Genomic DNA, 19,405 nt, shown 5'->3' with positions numbered 1-19,405 from the left:
TCTGTTCATTTGTATTTCACAGTAAGACCACATATCCTGACGTTTATAAAAGTCTCTATGAAAGGTAAAGTTACATTCTTTTACATAAAAGGACACCATCTTAAGAAGAGCTCTCAGTAGAAAAAAATAAAAGTGCAGGAGAAAATGTAAATATACAACAGAATTGACATGCCAATACATAATAATAATAATAATAATAATAATAATAATAATAATAATAATAATAATAATAACAATAATAATAATCTGTTATATTATTTTAAATATTAGGTGATAATTCAGACATTGCTTGCATAATTTTTCTAACAACAGTAGCTGTAATGTGGAGTAACATGTTTAGGTTGTAAAATCACCTTATAATAATAATTTACTTTTAATTAAAAGTAATTTCCACAAATGTTGTTCTAGGAAACTATTGGGTGGGCTTGGGTTCATATTGGCAAATGTGTCCCCCCCAATATCAAGCCCGCTCCTACGCCCTTGCTTTCTTTACATATTACATATCTTACTTTTGCAATTAGGTCAATGTACAAGACACTATGCTTAATAATAAAATGTAGTAAATGCCTTTTACTGCTTCATATAAAGCTAAAGTAAGTTTCACCACATTTATATCCTCCCCCTTTTCCCTCCTCAGTAATGCGAGGCTGCTGAGGAAAGACTTAACGCTGTTAATAGGGTTTTATGGTTCATGCGTGTTGAAAGCGGGTTACAGTTGTGGAAAGTTGTAGTATAACCGCTTCAAATGCTTTTCCTGCCAGCAGCAGCAGCAGCACAGAGACGGGGAACACACAGCACCCCGGGGGCGGAGGAGGAAGGAAAGAAAGAAATAAATGAAGAAAGAGAAAGAAAGATAGGGAAAGAGTGAACGACTGAGAGGGATTAACTTCTTTCCTTTTGGAAATGGAAACGAAAACAAATGACACGAGTGGGCTCATTCAGAAGGTAGGCCACACAAAACCTTAAAAATGCACTGTGGAAAAAATGCGTTGATTTAGCTTTACTAAAATGTATATTTGTGATTTCAACACAAACAGTTTATTCCCAACATGTAAACTGTAACTTTAGTTACCAAGCTTAATGTAGTTTAGTTTAGTTTAATTCAGTATTTTTTCATATACACACATAAAAAATCTAAAAAAAAAAGAAGAAAACATTAATAAATCCTGCTTTTAAACAGTTCAATACAGAGTGAAAAGATATTGCCTGATTCTTTAGCTTATTTTCTCTACCCCATTTTTTACAGAGTGTAGTGACACAAAAATACACAAACAAACAAAAAAACTTATGTTGGGATAGTCCTGTGCAAATGTAACTCAGAAATGAGCTGAGAGTATGTGCCTGTTACTCTTAACTCATTACTGAGGTACATTAAGCTAATGAGGTACATCGAGGTACAAAATAACCTAAAGCTTTAGCCTAAACCTTTCCATTATGTATTGAACTGTTTAATTGCAAGGCGTGTTTTCTTATTTTTCTTGATTATTTATTTTCATTTGTTTCTTATGTGTTTGTGCCTGTTAAACACAGTATAGAAGCATAAATACATTAAAACGTGAAAAAAACTTCAAACTTCAAACACTCTTAAGCTTTATCAACATATCAACACTTAAATCAATACTGTTAGTTCTAAATTAACAATTTAGAGTGTTAAATTTAAAATTTGTCATGCTGTTCTCTTTTGATTTTGTATGCTTATGTCTTTTTTATCAAGCAGCTTTTTGGGGTTTATGTTGGGGGGACATCAAATATTCTGAATGGACTTTCCCATGATTAATGGCGCTTATGGAAAGGCTGACATTTTATTTAACAAGCCTAACAGTATTATTGCATTTGTATTGCATTCATAGTGTAAACATTTCACAGTTAATTCACCAGTTAGAACTGGTCCACAGTAAACTCCTCTTTCAGCAGACTCTCAAGTAAACTGTCACATCCCAGCAGTAAGTTTGTTTTAATAATAAAATCTCTATATTTTATTAGAACAAGTACAAATATGTATAAATACAGTCAAGTACAATAATGTGTTAATTGTCAGTTATTGATATGTTAATATGAAGAATACGGGTAAGTGTGATGTCTTCTCTGTGAACTCCTGACACTCTGGAGATTTGTTTAATTGCAGCAGCAGCCTAACTTAATTCACTTTAATGAAAGCCTTATTAGACAAACAGGGCCTGTAAATGTTGAACTTGATTGAGAAGTTGAATGCATTGTTTATTTTGATTTGTTCTAATATTCTAATCTTTGTTTTTGTAAGCTAATAAACATGTACTGTTCGTATCAATTGCCTCACATTTCATTTTCACAATTGCAAATTAACTTAACACTAATATTAATTAATCACTAACAGTGTTAATTTAGCACTGGAATATTTGCTGTGTGCAACTGATCCACATTTGGCAACCATGAACCCCTTGTTCTACTGTAACTCTCCATCCTATCATGATAAAAGGGGGGAAAATGTAATATTCACGTTTTTTAATCAGCAGGATGACGAGAGTAATTTTTTACTCTCACCGCATATTAAGGACCCTGAGGAAGGAGGAACAAGTTCCATGACTGCTGCCTCATTTAATTTCATCAATTCCATTATTGGATCCGGACTTATTGGTGGGATTTTAATTTGATATTAAAATTCATGCACATTGCAACACTAATCCTTTTGGATCAAACTAAATTAAATGGGTGTTATAGGCTGTTCATGGTGTTATAATGAGACTGGCCCACACACATTTTATTATTTGTGTTTATTATAATATATTATTAATATGTTATTGATTCTATTATATTACATATATTACATATTATGTTATTTAGTAAAAGCATGATACATTTAAAAAGCACAAACATCAGACCTAAAATAACCTCTAAATGACATCCAGTGTGCATTGTTCATTTTAGGAGATGAAGAAGACTGTGGAGTGTATTAATATCTTTTTCTGAAGAACAGTCCATTAATAAGTGGGTTAGTGTAGGGTTAACATGCGCTGACAGTGAGTCTCAGTATCTCAGTATGCCCCCTGGTGCAGAATCATATGACTGCTAAAAATGTGACTCAGCACATGGCCCTGATAGCTCAGAAAACACAGCATGAACTTGTATATGGGTTCACTGTAGCTGGTAAACTCTGAGAAATACACAGAATGGTACAGATCTTGTGTTGTAGTGTTTGCTTACATGTCCACGTGTATGCATACTTGATACATTAGGCCACATTTGAAGCTGGCAAACGTACAAATCAAGTACAATGAACAAAGAACAACGTTTCACAATATTTCTGTTCTTTTCTGAGGGCAGAAACCTAAACTTGTCCTTTACTCTAAATCTGGCTGAGAACTTTGAAACTTCACTAAATGCTGTCACAGCAATGCAAAAACGAGACATTGGATCGAATGAAAATGTGCATTACCCAACTCACTAGACTTACACTAATTACACTAGAATTAAAGTATATCCCTTCAATGCAGTTCATCCTGCAGTAAATCCTGAATCTGTTTTAACAAGGGTAGTTGTAATAAATGAAAAATGAGTTATCAGTGTGTTCTCGTTAATCAGGCCTGCCGTACTCAATGGCACAGGCTGGTCTTTCACTGGGGCTGCTGCTACTGTTCCTGGTTGGGTACATTACAGGTAATGAGACACTGCTCTTTTTATGCACTTACTGAAACTTACTGTGCTAAATTTCATTTATTTAAAGATGAGCATAATTATTTTAGCCCTTCAATCATTTCTCATGTTTAGGATGCCATATCAAGGTTGCTATCAAAACCTGTGATGTTTTTTTTTTTTTTTTCATTAAAAAAGGTGAGCTGCACTTTGTATTGGGTCACCAGGATTCCAACAGATAAAAAAAAGTTTTAGCATTATGTCATATTTAATTAATTAAATTAAATTAAAATAGTTACAATTAAAATACTAAGCTGACTGGCTGTGTGGTTAAAACTGTCCCTTGAGGAGGGACTAAATGATAACACACTGAAAATATGATAATACATTGAAAATAATCTTGCAATGGCTACTTATCAACATGTGCTTATATATCTTAAAGTGTAAATACATGCTTGGGTTTAGAGTCATAAGATAAACTTTGTTTTATAACACAGCTATAAACACAGAAATTGCTTCAATCTGTTACCAGTGGCCAAGGTGTTGCCCCTCCACACCTTAAGAGGTCGCTCTCACCTTAGTTTTAGTTTATGCACACCTGTTTCTAATCTGTATAATTTGCTCTGTATATTTAGACCTTACCTGGTAAGATCTTAACTGGAGCTTGGAGCGACATCTTGTCTGTTTTTTCTCCTGCAATTCAAAGCATTTTGCCTGGTTTACTGACTTCTGCTCTCGTTCTCTGACACTGTTTTTGGATATCCCTCGTCTGTTGTATTTGCCTTATCTTGTACTTTGTTAATATCCAAAATAAAACCTCCTTTAGGATCCTCCACCCATCTTATGTGACAGAATCCATGTTGAATTTGTTTAAAAAAAACACATGTATAACAGACCCGTAACTATGATCACCCAGAAAACAGCAGATGTCATTTATTTATATTTAATGATTTTAGAATCATAGAAATAGTCTTATTTATAGAGTTATCTATAGAATTATTAATGTATCATCATGTCACAGTGTTTTCCCTTTCCTATAATGTTTTAATTTTAGAGATTTTTGTTAAGACAGTGACAATATGTAGACCTAACTGCACACCTGAATGCCACCATCAGGGTGTTAATGAAAGCCTTTTCTCTCTTTTGCAGACTACTCCATCATCTTGTTAATAAAAGGAGGGAACTTATCAGGGACACACAGTTATCAGTCACTTGTGCACAGCACATTCGGCTTTGCAGGATTTGTAATTCTATCGATGCTGCAGTTCCTTTATCCATTTATTGGTAATTGACACCTTTCACTGTCCTATACATTTGTAGGCTATATAACACATACAGCTGCCAGCCTGTGTGTATACTCTTTTGTCAAATGAATGTGTAAATGTAAATGTAAATGAAAAAAGTGAAGGTGAAATAATAATGGTCTTTTCATTATTTTGTGCAGCGATGATAAGCTACAATATCATCACTGGAGATACAATGACCAAAGTTTTTCAAAGAATACCAGGAGGTATGGTAATATGTACACAACACCACTGACTCTGGGTTTGTGTTTGAACCTGGACCTTGTATTATATGGGCTATAGGTTATTTGTTATGCTGCTTGCTGACACATTCATGTCTCCACACTCTTGCAGTTGGTCCAGGCCATGTTCTGGCGAACAGACACTTTGTCATCTTGATGTCCACTATTCTGTTCACAGTTCCTCTGTCACTGTACAGAGATGTATCTAAACTGGGGAAGGTATATTTTTAGTTGTTTTACTCACCTTATCTGTATATGATTAAATTGTAATGATCTGCTACAAGGGCATAAACAGTAGTTGCTATCATGTAAAATCATACATATTTTGACTTTAATTTAGGAATATGTCAATTATGAACAATTGTAACAGTCTGTCTTTTTTTGTTCAGGTTTCATTGGTGTCTATGCTGTTGACTGTAGCCATCATCATTGTGGTAGTCATAAGAGCTGCAACACTGGGGACACAAATGTACTGAGCTAAATATAAAAGGCATCACAATATCATTATATAGTTCTCACAGTCACAGTCAGAATCTAAATTAGCCATATTCAGAATCTACAGGTTTTTGTGCAACCAATTGTATTATTTTTACACTGTCATTTTTTGTGATATATAAAAATAAGCTAGTAACTGTATTTAAGAGCAAATTATGTAATTAATTTCTTAAAAAATGTGTTATTTTATGTTTTTTTTATCCAAAATTAAAAGCAAAATAGGCCAAAATGGGTAACCTGTATAAACAAATCTAAATTTTCTAATAAAAGAGTTAATGCATTCTTAATTATATACTGACAGATATTTTAATTACTCATTTGCTTTATTTACTGTTCATGTTGTCAATAGCCCCCCTTCTGAAGATGCATGGGTGTTTGCGCGTTGGAATGCAATTCAAGCAGTTGGTGTCATGTCTTTTGGTGAGGTTGGTCTAAATGAGTGTTTTGTTTAAAAATAAGCCAGATATTTTTAATCTAAACAGCACAATTAACACTAGGATGCTTTCTGTATTCCCCTCTAAGCTAGTTCTGAGCTTGTTTATTCTGTGTTTTTCAGCCTTTATCTGCCACCACAACAGCTTCATTATCTACGAGTCACTACAGGAGCCCACTCTGAAGAAGTGGTCACGCATCACGCATGTGTCTGTGGGCTCAGCTGCCCTCATCAGTGCAGTGTTTGCTGCTGCTGGCTATGCTACATTTACAGGCTACACACAAGGTAAATCAAGCTCTGTATGGATACTTCGCTGGATATACATAAATTACATCAGCATTATTTATGAATGGCTCTGTTTTATGTAGCATAACAGATAAAATGTTCATAAACGTTTACAAATATGGCATAACGCCAACACTATACTACAGTGTTTGTGTTTGTTTTATATGTAATATAATATTCTATAATGCATCAATTTGAAAGAACTCTCTGTTCTGTTGTTCTTCTTTTTTAGGAGATATATTTGAAAACTACTGCAAGGATGACAACTTAGCCACATTTGGTCGTTTCTGCTATGGACTCAGTATAATCACTACTTTCCCTTTAGAGTGCTTTGTGACAAGAGAGGTATAAAATATTTTATGCACTTTAGGTTTAGGTCAGGATATCTTAAAAAGTCATAAAAGAAAGCCTTAATTTTTCTTGAATTCATCTTTCACAGGTTTTAAAATGCCACAATTTTGATTTTATATTCACACTTTACATTTTGCAAATTTACAATGCAAGTTTTATACTGATCTAATGACAGACTAAGTGGAACCAGCAGCATTATTTATGGCTCTAAGGGGTAATGTTAATGTAAGGTTAATGTTAATAATTTGCATTTAGCAAGCACAGACTGTACTTTCTAACACATTATCTCTTTTCTGGTCTATTTACATACATAAGGCGCACTGGGTTATAAGGTGCATTATGCACCACTAGTAAAGAACAGGGATGTTCGCATGTTTTCCTTCTATTTCAGCAGGTCTCCCCGCTATTTAGTGAGACCTGTAAAGCTAAGCTAAGTTAAGTAAACAAAACTGTAATTCTTAATATATATATATTTTAAAGTCAAACGAGCGCTGGATTTTAATCAAGACAGATTTCTTTCCTGAAACTGTTTACTTGGGTGAGTGAAGTTCTTCCCTTTGTTTACAGTAAGCTTAGATTTGCAGATTTCCACTAAGGTTGGGTGTGGTTAGCAGCTAATGCCACTGACAGTGATACATTGAGGAACCCTGAGTGTTTTGTTAAGCCAGGGTGATATTAGCTAGTATCCCACGTAGTTTATTTTAACACTGTAATTTATTTAATTTAATTTAATTTATTTTAACGTAGTTTATTTTAACACTGTAAATGCGCAGACTACAGTCTGATATACTCAACTCTGAACAGTGAAAAAGCTAGTGCTCAGTTAGTGCAGTTAGCGGAGTGACTTTACTGCTCCTTACAACCTGACTGGTAAAACTCATACATAGAGCACACCGGATTATAAGGCACACTGACGATTTTTTTCATGATATGTTAGTTTTCTACCCTGGAGATGCATTTAATTATTCAGTAGAGGACATTGTTTTGATTTACATATTGATTTACATATTTTTATTTCTCATATGTAATTTACTTGCCCCAGCATTAGATGCCAAAACTAAAACTAAACACATCACTGGCATCACATTGAGAATGTGGATCTTTACAAATCTACATTTGCGTATGTGATGCTTTTAAACATAAAACATGACGATTACTCATACTATGAGGCCTTTACTCAGTGTGTAAACTGAGTGAGTGCATTACGTTTTTATTGTAGAATGCATTATTTCATTCTTTAGCTATTATGTTTACAATTGGTTTGTTCACAGTTGGGGTCCACCCTGTATTTGTCTTTCAGGTGGTGTCAAATGTCTTTTTTAATGGACTACTTAGCAACTCTGCCCACGTCATGGTTACCGTGGTGATAATATCAGCAGTTACTGCAATTTCTCTCTCTTATGACTGTCTGGGTGTTGTACTGGAGCTGAATGTAAGTTCTGTACATTATGCAACATGTAGTGTGAGAATAGCACTGTATATGTAATTGTTAATTCATTGTTTATCCAACATATTTATATTAAAAATCTTATAAATTTAGGCAGAAATATTATGCTTTCATATTTCGTATATAACTCATGTGTCCTTCTTCATTAGCCAATTCAGGAATTCATTCATTTTTTGTTTTAATAATAATACAGAAGTCAAATGACGTGCCCTTAAGTATTCATTCTGAAGCATGTGCTGCTTTTTAAAGTCTGCATCCCTTCTTACCTCTAATATATATCATACACTTTAGAGAATACTGTTGCAGATCTGTAGGAGGCAAGTAGGCATATTTACAAAAAATGTAGTGTTGGAGATATGTTTGTATGTGGTTGGCATGTGCCTTTAGCTCTGCTCTTTTATTTCTTAATGTATGTTCCTAAACAGTGTATTTATTTACAAAATTTCTAAGCGTATTTAAAGCTAGAAAATGTACTGGAAATGAAAAAGAAAAAAAAAATAAGCTACTGTTAAATATTACATTATTGTTGCATAAATGCAAACTAAATACAGCTCTGAAAAAAGAGACCACTTAAAAATTATAAGTTTCTTTGAATTTACCAAGCTAAACTGCTTACATTTTTGCACCAGGAGTGGCATAAAGATATCCAAAAGCGGTGTGTAAGACTGGTGGAGGAGAACATGCCAAGATGCATGAAAACTGTGATTAAAAACCACGGTTATTTCACCTAATATTGATTTCTGAACTCTTTGTGAATATGAACTTGTTTCTTTGCATTATTTAAAATATGAAAGCTCTGCATCTTTTTTTGTTATTTTTCAGACATTTCTCATTCTCTGTATTTCACAGGGTGTTCTGAGTGCCACACCACTGATCTTCATCATTCCCTCTGCCTGTTTTTTGAAACTCAACAATGGGCCCTGGTATCAGAGGAAGAAGCTTTTACCAAGTCTGATTCTCATCGCTGGGGTTTTTGTCATGATCATCGGTTTGGTTATGACAGCGCTGTTTCCTCAGGACTGCTCACACGGAGCTGAGATGTTCTACTGCTCAGACATCAACTCCTCCGTTACCACCACCACTCCACATCCTTCTGCACTACAGACTACAAATACGACTCAGAACATTACCCTGTCCTGATTGGGATTTCATATCAATTTGAAAATCCTCTTATCTTATGTGATATTCTTGTGATGACACTGTTAGTGTTGTGCTTGCTAAAAGTATAATGGGAATGTATTAAAATGTGTTTAATTTCAAGTGTAATGTATTTCATAGTTATTTGAGTACAGTAACCACAAATAGAAGACTGCCGTCATTTCTCTTTCCACTCCATAAACCTGTAGAGTATATCTATTACAATCTTAATGCTGCTACTACTGGGTATCTGTGGCTGATTCAGCAAAACAGCACAATGGTACAGTTCTTTACATCCTGTGAAGGTTCCAGATGTGCAACAGTTCTGCCACAAGGTGTCGCCAAACACACACGAGTAGTTTTGTGTTTTGGCCAGGATGGAATCAAACCTAAATATTTGTCTACTCAAGTAGCTTATATTTTACTAATTTTAAATTCTAAATTTAACTAATGTTAGACTTCACCACATCCTCCTGCCTTCTGCATTTGAGAAAAACATTTCCACAAGCTAAACCTAACAGGTTTTATAGTCCTACTTAGCCTGCTGTTGCAGAAAATGAACTTCTATACTTTTCAGCAGCATGGCAACAGCATGGCACCCACAATAAAATATATATATTTTGTAGTTCTGTCCTAATAATTATTCCACTGTTATTTCTAATGATGGTGCAGAGTGAGCATGACCCCCAGTCACCCACCTGCCCCCTCGTCATCTTTTCTCATTTTTTGTCAGCACAGTCTAACACCGTCTCATCATTCCATGCATACCACGCCACATAATCAGCAGGAATGGAACAGTGATCATGGAGACCACTGTAATCCAGTGAGTCTGGCATCCCGGAAACAGCCCTGATCTCATGGATTAGTGGGCAAGAGAAAGCCCTGCCCAAAGCAGGGAAAGAAAGAATAGCATTAAAGTTGGTCCGGATTCAGAAACGCCAGCCTATGAACCAATGCCACCAACTCAGTTGGTATTTTACACAATCATATTAACTTTAAAAAGCTCTAAATTATACATTATACTGTTCAGGCATTGCATATGTTCACCTCTATGTTGTTGGCTACCTTAGATTGAACAAGGATAATCAGTAGGCCCTAGTAATGACCTTTTGGTGCTGCATACTGCAGCATAATCCTGCATTTAATGATTATGCAGGACACCTCCATATCAGATATGATGGTTGTTTAGGGCCACCAATCAACATTAGGCTTTGTTTTTAATAAACTGATTATAGTGCTTCAACTAGGTGGTGATGGGGTTTTGCAGATTAAAGCGTATACTGATAAAGCCAACGTCCTAACAAAAAATATATGCAGAATTTTTCAGAGTATCCCCAATGCATTTGATTTTACCTTTATTTAACCTGAGTAATCATATTAAGTCATATTAAGATTAGAGATATTTACTTCAAATATTTACAAGGTCACTGGCAACTACACCATCTAATACACCCAGAGGCTACAACTAAGGGAAGTTACACATACACATAAATACAAATATACTTTAACAAAAACATACATGTATAAACATTTGCATCAATTATCTTCAATGGTTAATAGCTTAAAACGGGTAAGTAGCAATACAATAATCCAGTCAATGTTCAATGTAAACTACTGCAGCATGTATACATCACACAGCACATTTAGACTTTCATCATAACAACTACAAAAGGACACAGAAACAGAGATAACTCTGCAAGATATCTGGCTGACCCACATGGAAACATATGTAGCCCAGCTTAACACTGGACCAAATCTTAGTTTCAGCAATGAAAAGAAAATCATTGCTAAGATGAGAAAATATAAAAGCACCATGTCTGGGCAATACAACACTGCTACTGGACAATTAAAAATATAGTATATATAAAATATATACATCTACAGAAGATCACCGACTGTCCACTGCCCAGTCTGGAGGACCTGTTCTGCTTCCACTGCCTCAGCAGTGCAGCAGACATACTGAAGGACTCCTCCCACCCTGGACATCATCTGTTCCAACAGCTGCCCTCTAAAAAAACGCTTCAGGTACATTACAACCAGGACAAACAGACTTAAAAACAGCTTTTAACCCAGTATGGGAACTGAACACTTTTAAACACACTTACAGAATACTGCACAAGTGAACTGAAAAAAATAACAAATCCCCACTGATAACTGGATTTTTATAACATCACAATGCACCCATTGCACAACACTGATGTTTTTACATATCAATTATTGAAAAAAAGTGCTATTCAGATTATATATATATTTATGTGTGTGTGTGTGTGTGTGTGTGTGTGTGTGTGTGAGCTGATAAGTTGCTAGTATCGAATGAGGAGACAAATAAATAAGGATCTCACTGTCTCTTAAAATAAGTAAATAATCTTATTTTATGACGGGTTAACGCCCAAAAATCACAGATTAATCAGCGTTTTTAACACAATGGCACTGATGAGGGCAATACAGTGGTGTTCATCAATAGCCTCCCAGTCCCTCCAGGATCATCACGTTTTTCATGTGATGAAAATAACTGCTTACGTTTACTCTACAGCATCACTGTTACCCTGGCAACAAGAAGGCCGTTCTCACGGCTGCTGACATTCGCTCGGATCATACCACTTTGCTAGCCTGCGGGGTGACCCGGAGCTCGGCGTTTTATAAAAACTACTTTTTTAAGCTGATGTGCAGCAAAAAACGACCCAAAAACAGCGCGAATAGTTATTTAGTGCTCGTCATGTGCTCAGTCGGCCCCCAGGCGCGTGGATTTTACGGATAAGCGAAGGGTGGAACCCCCGTTTGCAACTTACGAGCTCTTCCAGAAAAAAACAGACTCGAGCTGTCAAATGCTTGTTGCTCGGGGGAAGTCGGCGCTGGGAAAAAGTGGCGATTTAGCAGCGAGGAGCGGAATCTCACCGCTGTTTCTGCTAAAGCAGGGTCTGTTTATGTAGTCGGTTGAGTTCTACACCGAATTGGGTCGATTTTAGCGCCTGTTTAGCTCCCACTTTCCCGCTAAGTCCGCGCTGGGTGGTTGCCGTCTGGGCTTCGTGACTGTCGGTGTGGCTGGCAGCGCTTGGCGGAGGGCAGCAGATTCGTGGCGATGAGGTAAGCAGGTGAAAAACTGCGGCAAGTTGCAGCGCTGGCTAAAATAACTCGCTCTCCGCTCCCCGCTGTACAGCAGTTTTGTGCCTGTGTGCGTGTGTGTTTGAGTGTGTGAGCAGGGTTGTGCTCAGAAAACAAGGTTTGTGAAGAAGGGAAGGCGGTGGAAAGGTAGCTTAATATTACGCAACCAGGATGAAGTGAATGCCGACCATTCGACATCTCATAGCTAACATAACTAACGCAACTAAGTGCAAGAAATGCTGATTTGCTGCCCGCCGGCCTACACTAGTTACTAGTAAGTTAATTAACTGACTAACTAGCTAAGTTGGCTATCTCATATCAAGTAGGAAAAAAAACAAGCATATGTCCTGACGCTGCCGTGGTGTGGACAGCTCACTGCTAGTTAGATATGAGTGTGCAACTGTGCTGTCTTTAGCTGTTAGCTAGCGTTACTGGCCAGTAAAACATAAGCCTAGCTAGTTATCATTAGCTAGATAACGAAACTTTGATTTAGACATGACTGGGTGTCTCGCTGTGCCTCAGAATCCTGACTGAGTAGGCAGCTTTTCCTCCGTTTCAGATACACCCAAGAGTTAGCTAGCTTGCTAGCTAGCGCCTCTGTAGAAACGTTAGCTAGCTTACAGCCATGCTAGCTAACCTAACTGGGAAGGTAGGACGAGAACTTAGCTTGAAAACTGTTTGTAACTTGGTTAGGTAACGCTAGCTATCTGCAGGCTACACGAAATATCTTGCAACTTTTAGAGTTAAAGTCCATGGTAGCTGGTTTAAAAACCAACCTAGCTAAACAAACTTAAAAATCCTTCTGTTTCAGGCCGATTTAAATCTGCCCAGTCACTGCACGATCTAAAACTTGCTTTAAATTGGTTAAGCTAGCTAGTGTTACATAGCCAACTAGTTAAGTAATAGCAAATGTTTAATAACTGTATAATAAAAAAGGATCTTAGGAACGTTAGGTTAAGCTAGCTAGGCTAACTAACTAGCATAACTAACTAACGTTACACTTGTTGCTAGGCCTGCACAGATAGGTTGAGCTAGCTATTTTTTTGGACGATAAGGCTAACTAACCAGACATTTGCCTTTAATTTCCATAAATTATAACTACTGTAGTCATTTTAAGACCATTCTATACCACTGACATAACTACATAATAGCTACCTGATTAAATGAGTGGAGACTATTATAAAAATGCATGTACACCCAACATTTTAAGGACATTTAATGCACTTTTTTTATTATGAAAAATATTTAGGTTATACACATATTTTGTATGGTAAACAATTTCATACTTATGGCACTTATACTTAACCTAGCTGGTTAACTACACAAGTTGGGCTTATTGTCTAGCTATCTAACAGGACAATATAAAAATATACGGCTAACTAGTTATCTTCAGTTAAAATTTGATTCAGACATGACCGGATGTCTCCCTGAGTGGGCAGTATTTCCTTCGTTTCAGACACAACCAGACGGACACTAACAACTGTGTAATAACTGAGGTAACCTAGCTAACAAACTAAATAGGTTAACATAGATAATTAGCTTAGATAGCTAACCTAACTAGCTTTACTAACTATACTTTTTTATATACCTGTTACAATAGCTACATTATTGGACGATAATGCTAATATATATTGTCCCAGACATTTGCCAGTAAATTAAAAAAATTATAACTACTATTGTAATTTTAAGACCATTCAGTACCACTGAAATAACTACATAATTTACACATAACCTTTTAGAACAGTTAACTTTTTTATTATTTAAAATATTTAGACATTGAAACTGGAATAAAAAAATAAATATTCTAAATATATATATAAAGAAAAACACAATTTAAACAGTGTCAGCATACTGGCTTATTCTCAATAATGGACTTTAAACACAGTGAGCATCATTGGGGCCAGCAAGCATTTGAGGTCATATCCATATATTGTATGGTAAGTCAATAATTTAATAATTATGGCAGACCTAGCTACCCAAGTTATCTGACAGGATAGTATGGAATACCCTTTTAAACAGTAACAGTCAGTTAACAATTAATATTAGTTAATTTGTATAAACATATGTGTAACTAAAAATGAGTTTTTAGATCCATACTGTATATTCCCTTGTTTTAAAGCTTGCTGAGAGGAAAGCTGAGGCTGTGTTTCAGTTAAAGGTAAACTCAGCTTCCTGAATAAGCTCAGAGCTATTGAAGTCCTAGCAGGAAGTGGTTTCAGGAAATGCTGGGGCAAAAGGAAGGGTGAGGTTGAGTAAGAGCTCATAGCTTTAGCTTTCGTTTTTAGTTCATGAGACCTCCTGCTTTGGATCGGACTGAGATTGTGGAGTAGCGTGGAGAATCACAGCTATATTTAAACATTCTCACTTCGAAAGGAAACAGATTTGACCTAAGACATTACCTAGTTTCTGCTTAGTAAAGAAAAGAGGAAGAAGAAAGTCTTGGTGCGGTGGGTAAACTCTTTTTTATTTCTGAAGATTTCATACAAGAGAGAAAGCATGTTACAGAAGGAGAAATGTGTTACTAACTAACACAGATAACCTACTTGCAGTAATAAAGCTATGTGATAAATGTTATATTCACTAGACAGTTTGCTACATTCTGTTCCTAATAGTGCAATAGTGTTTACTCCCTGAATGAAAAAAAAATACTGGTAGCACATTAAAACATGCTTTATTACACGACCTTTGACTGTGAATAGTCCATCGTTATTGACCTTAATTATAGGCCAGACTCACATTAACTCCATGCGCAGTTGATTAAGCTTCAATGGCATTTTAGTAAGCAGCATGTTGGAAAAAGAGTAGCCTTCTGTTATATTATACCTTTAACCAAAGCCATAGTCTGCAAACCACATCTGATACAGCACCAGGCTTGTTCTGTTTTTGTCAATGCAGTCCAGTACTGGCCTAATTTAGACATGTTGCCTCTGGCTCACAGCACCCAGCAACAGTTTCATCTCGTCACATCTACATGATCAGAGCCATACATCTGGTCTTTTATTCTGATTCTTAATTTATAAGGAGGGTAATGAATGTAGTACAGTGCAAAAAGATGTAAATTAAAAATATGGTAATTTTATAAACAACCTGCAATATATAGCATAAACTGGCGCCAACATGAAAAACAAATAATTATATATATTTGTGATACAAAAATAGATATATAAGATATTATTAATATTATTAAGTATTTTGAATAAATGATAAATGTTAAAGAAAAAGTGATTCTCCATACAAAGCATACCAGATTTAAGGCAAAGTATTGTATAGATATCAAATTTATGCGGAGCAAATACATCCATGTTTTAACTCTGACTGGACTGGATATGGCTTATGACAGCACCATATTAATAGTCTATATTTGTGTAGTATAATTATAATTTAACTCCTTTCTTACTATTTTGATTATAAACGTAAGTGTTAATGCTATTACAAATACCACATACTTGATTATTAGGAAGAAAACATGCCACCTTTGTTTGTAGAGAATATTTGAAGACTCTGTTTGCAAATACATTAAAGAAGTATAATTTATAAGATTTTGGGAGTGGTCCAGATAATCACAAGATATCCTTTAATGGTCTATATAACTCATGTTGTCACAATTAGAGAAGAATACCAAGTTTGAGGGTTTAAATATTTTATTTGTAGATGAATAAAATAGCAAATTACATTCATTGGTGAAACTGTCTGTTTGTTTCTTTGAGAAGGAATCATATTGTAAATCCTGTGGCAATTCAGAATGGTATGCAGAGATCTTCTGTTCCAGTTCCATATTGAAAATTCTTAATACTCAGGACCTCTATATCTAAGGTCTTTTCCTCAAGGCCATAACTCTCACACATCAGAGCCAATTATCATAGCAAAAAAACTGACACACTCACTGGTTTCGCACTGCAGTCCCAGTGATTCTGACAAAGAGCGGCAGGAAAAACACTGGAACACCCACACAGAGACAAAGGTCAGAATATTGAGTAGCAGAATGTAAAACAGTATCTCTGCCTACCTGCATCCGGTCAGATCTACTGTTTACATCCACCTACAGTAAATATGTGTGCCGCGTTTGACTTTTGGAAGTGCTACCAAAATAATTTGCGTTAAACAAGAAATATATATATGTATATACAGCTCTGGGAAAAAAAGATTAAAAACCTCTGGAATATAATCAAGAGGAAGATGGATGATCACAAGCCCTCAAACCAATCTGAACTGCTTGAATTTTTGCTCCAGGCGTGGCATAAAGTTATCCAAAAGCAGTGTGGAAGACTGGTGGAGGAGAACATGCCAAGGTGTATGAAAACTGTGGTTAAAAACCAGGGTTATTCCACCAAATATTGATTTCTGAACTTTGAGTATTAACTTGTTTACTTTGCATTATTTGAGGTCTGAAAGCTCTTTGTTGTTATTTCAGCTATTTCTCATTTTCTGCAAATAAATACTCTAAATGACAATATTTTTATTTGGAATTTGGGAGAAATGTTGTCCGTAGTTCATGGAATAAAACAACAATGCTCATTTTACTCAAACATATACCTAGAAATAGCAAAATCAGAAAACTGATTCAGAAACTAAAGTGCTCTCTTATTTTTTACAGAGCTGTATATATGCTTTCACATGCTTTGTCAGGTAATGAAAGCTTTCTTTTGCAGAATGCAGACATTTAGTTTGCAAATATTTTTTGGTCCTTTTTCAGCCTTCTGGGTATTTAAGTTATTTTGAGAGAGAAAAACACAATTGCCCCAATTATGTTTTAATCCTTTGGGAGTACAAAGTGAGTTTCATTTAGATGAGTGAGATGATGCCCATCTGAAATAGGGTGATGCATGTGGCCTACTTACACGGCTGCTGTATTAAACTAGCTTCTGTGGCTAGTTCCATACTAAGCAGTATATTCGAATTCACACCAGCTAATCACTGTTATACACCCTTGGATTCAACAAAATCAGTTGTTGGACTGCCAGAATAACTACTTTTATTATGATGTTGTTTAGTGCATACTGGCAGAAAGTGTTTTTTTTTTCTGTTCCACTGTTCCACCAGTGAAGGACATGGTGCCCTAATACTATTGACATTACTGAACTATGATCACTTATTGACATCATATATCTACAGTACATATGGTAATGTGTGAATCTGAATAATTAGTAATAGGTTTTCTGTAGTACAGTAAGTAGGCCACATGCATCATCCCACTTTCGATGTGGTGCAGAAAAGCTCAGCTGGTATTAAATTTTCATTAAACACAGGCAGAGACTGGCTCAAGGTCAGTAGCATTAATCAATCAAAGTCAGATTTATCAGTCCAATCAGCAGGAGGCTGGTGTATGTGCATGCAGAGACAGAGGGAAAGAGGGGGATGAGAGATACTTTGGTGACAGTCTGACATTACAGTAGTGTTCTTGGTGTCATAGCCAATGACTTATCCTGCTTTCAAAATCAAGATACATCTAGAACACTCCTCTATAGCACATATACACCTAAATACAGCAATTGGGTTATATAGCTATTTATAGCTATTTTTAAACTGTAGCTGGAAGGTGTTTACTCTAAATGGTCTTGCTTTCCCTTTAGCTGAGTCCACTTAGCGTCTGTTGTCCTCAGCACTTCCTGTCTCTTGCTGGCAGACAATGTGATTGCAGGTATTAAAGATTTGGCCTGTTCGGCTGTCCTGCCATTATGAGCTTGGATTGCTGAGAACTGCACAGACTGCACTTTAACACAACATGGTCTCTCAGTCACCAGGCCAAGTGATCTAGAGTAAGCTCAGATAGGCTTTAAAAGGTTACAGTGTACATTCAAGGAGTATTATGTCCTGTGTTAAGATACATAAAAGCAAACCCTCTTTTCAGTTCTACTATTTACTTTACCTGTATTTTGAATATCATGATTAATATCAAAACCTTGCAATGTTATTCATTTCTTCATTATCCAATGCATGGATGCTGAGGTTCAATTCTGATCCACTCTGTAAAAAATGAAGCTAAATTGACAGGGATGTTGTAAAATTTGCAGAGTTTTGTGCACTAGAGACCAATGTTACAAATGTAACTTAAATGTTACAGACCACCTTTATTAAGTTTACAGTGCAGTCTAAAACAATATTTTAACAGTAAAAGTACAGGTCATGCATTTTATTATAAAAATATAAAATATTACATGTTTATCAAATTACAGTATCTGGGCCCAGTTTTATGATCTATTTTAACCCCCGAGCTGATGAATGAGAGTCGTAGAAGAACTATTTTTTAAAATGGTATTTGGATACAGTGCAGACCAGAAAATAAATGTGACAGTATGAGTACTGTCCAACACTTCTAGCTACACTAATATTAGCACATTTTATGCTAACAACAGACTTACCAGAAAAAAAATACTTTGTATAGAGCGTCTTTTAATGCAACCGACAGCAGAACACCAAATTGTCAATAATAGTATGATTAGCTAGCCAGTTCCCTGACAGTTGCACTATAACTAAGCTAACTAAGCTACTGCATGTAATTCAGAAGGCCTGTTCCAGCCTAGGCTTTTAGTTACTTAATTCTTAATTTCTAAGTGTGACCCTGCCTTTTTTACCCCTTCCACAATGCAGCATGATGTGTGTCCACAGTGCCACGTTTACTGAGAATACTACATGGCAAATGTTATGTGACACAATACTAGTCCCATGTTTCATGACATTAATGTCAGTGTAGTTTTGCTTACTTGTTGAAAAGTTACAATTTTAGAAATACAAGGTTTAATTGTAACAACAACAATACTGTACCATTTGTGGTTTATGTTGGCATTTCTGGGTCTAAGTTAGGAAAGATATTGTTGTCTGTCCCAGGGCTGATCCCCGCATGTGATGATAGCCTAAGTAGGCTCTCATGTTGAACATTCTTTCCAACAATTAAGATGATCTTAACGCTGTAAGTGCTTTAAGGAAACTGAGCCCATGTCTGATAATATCAGTACCAGCGGTATGTATTACTGTGATTGTGTGTTTGATTGTTGCTGGGCAGTCTTAGCCTGATTTCTCTGAA

At 35.9% G+C, this 19,405-nt stretch overlaps 2 protein-coding genes across 8 annotated transcripts in view; both read left to right on the top strand.

Moving 5' to 3' along the window:
• The first annotated feature begins 683 nt into the window (after positions 1 to 683).
• On the top strand, positions 684 to 9,374 carry slc38a11 (solute carrier family 38 member 11). Its single transcript, XM_049484904.1, has 12 exons — positions 684 to 945; positions 2,490 to 2,613; positions 3,559 to 3,633; positions 4,759 to 4,893; positions 5,054 to 5,119; positions 5,247 to 5,353; positions 5,524 to 5,603; positions 5,979 to 6,049; positions 6,186 to 6,347; positions 6,580 to 6,692; positions 7,999 to 8,130; positions 8,995 to 9,374. Exons 1-12 carry the CDS (start codon positions 904 to 906, stop codon positions 9,283 to 9,285), a joined length of 1,398 nt encoding a protein of 465 aa, XP_049340861.1. The 5' UTR covers positions 684 to 903; the 3' UTR covers positions 9,286 to 9,374.
• Positions 9,375 to 11,891: 2,517 nt separating this feature from the next.
• The window catches only part of mbnl2 (muscleblind-like splicing regulator 2), a 31,008-nt gene continuing 23,494 nt past the window's right edge, over positions 11,892 to 19,405 (top strand). For 3 of the 7 annotated variants that reach the window (XM_022680289.2, XM_022680290.2, XM_022680286.2), the window contains exon 1: positions 11,893 to 12,366. The gene's annotated coding sequence lies outside the window, so the exon portion shown is untranslated. Of the gene's footprint in view, positions 12,367 to 14,486; positions 14,832 to 19,405 lie in introns of those variants that run through there. The other 4 variants (XM_022680292.2, XM_022680291.2, XM_022680288.2 and 1 more) reach the window with 3 other exon arrangements.

The sequence above is a fragment of the Astyanax mexicanus genome, chromosome 11, assembly GCF_023375975.1.
Source record: "Astyanax mexicanus isolate ESR-SI-001 chromosome 11, AstMex3_surface, whole genome shotgun sequence".
Lineage (NCBI taxonomy): Eukaryota > Metazoa > Chordata > Actinopteri > Characiformes > Acestrorhamphidae > Astyanax > Astyanax mexicanus.
The sequence above is the reverse complement of the archived record's forward strand: the minus strand, read 5'-3'. Positions and strand labels throughout refer to the sequence as shown.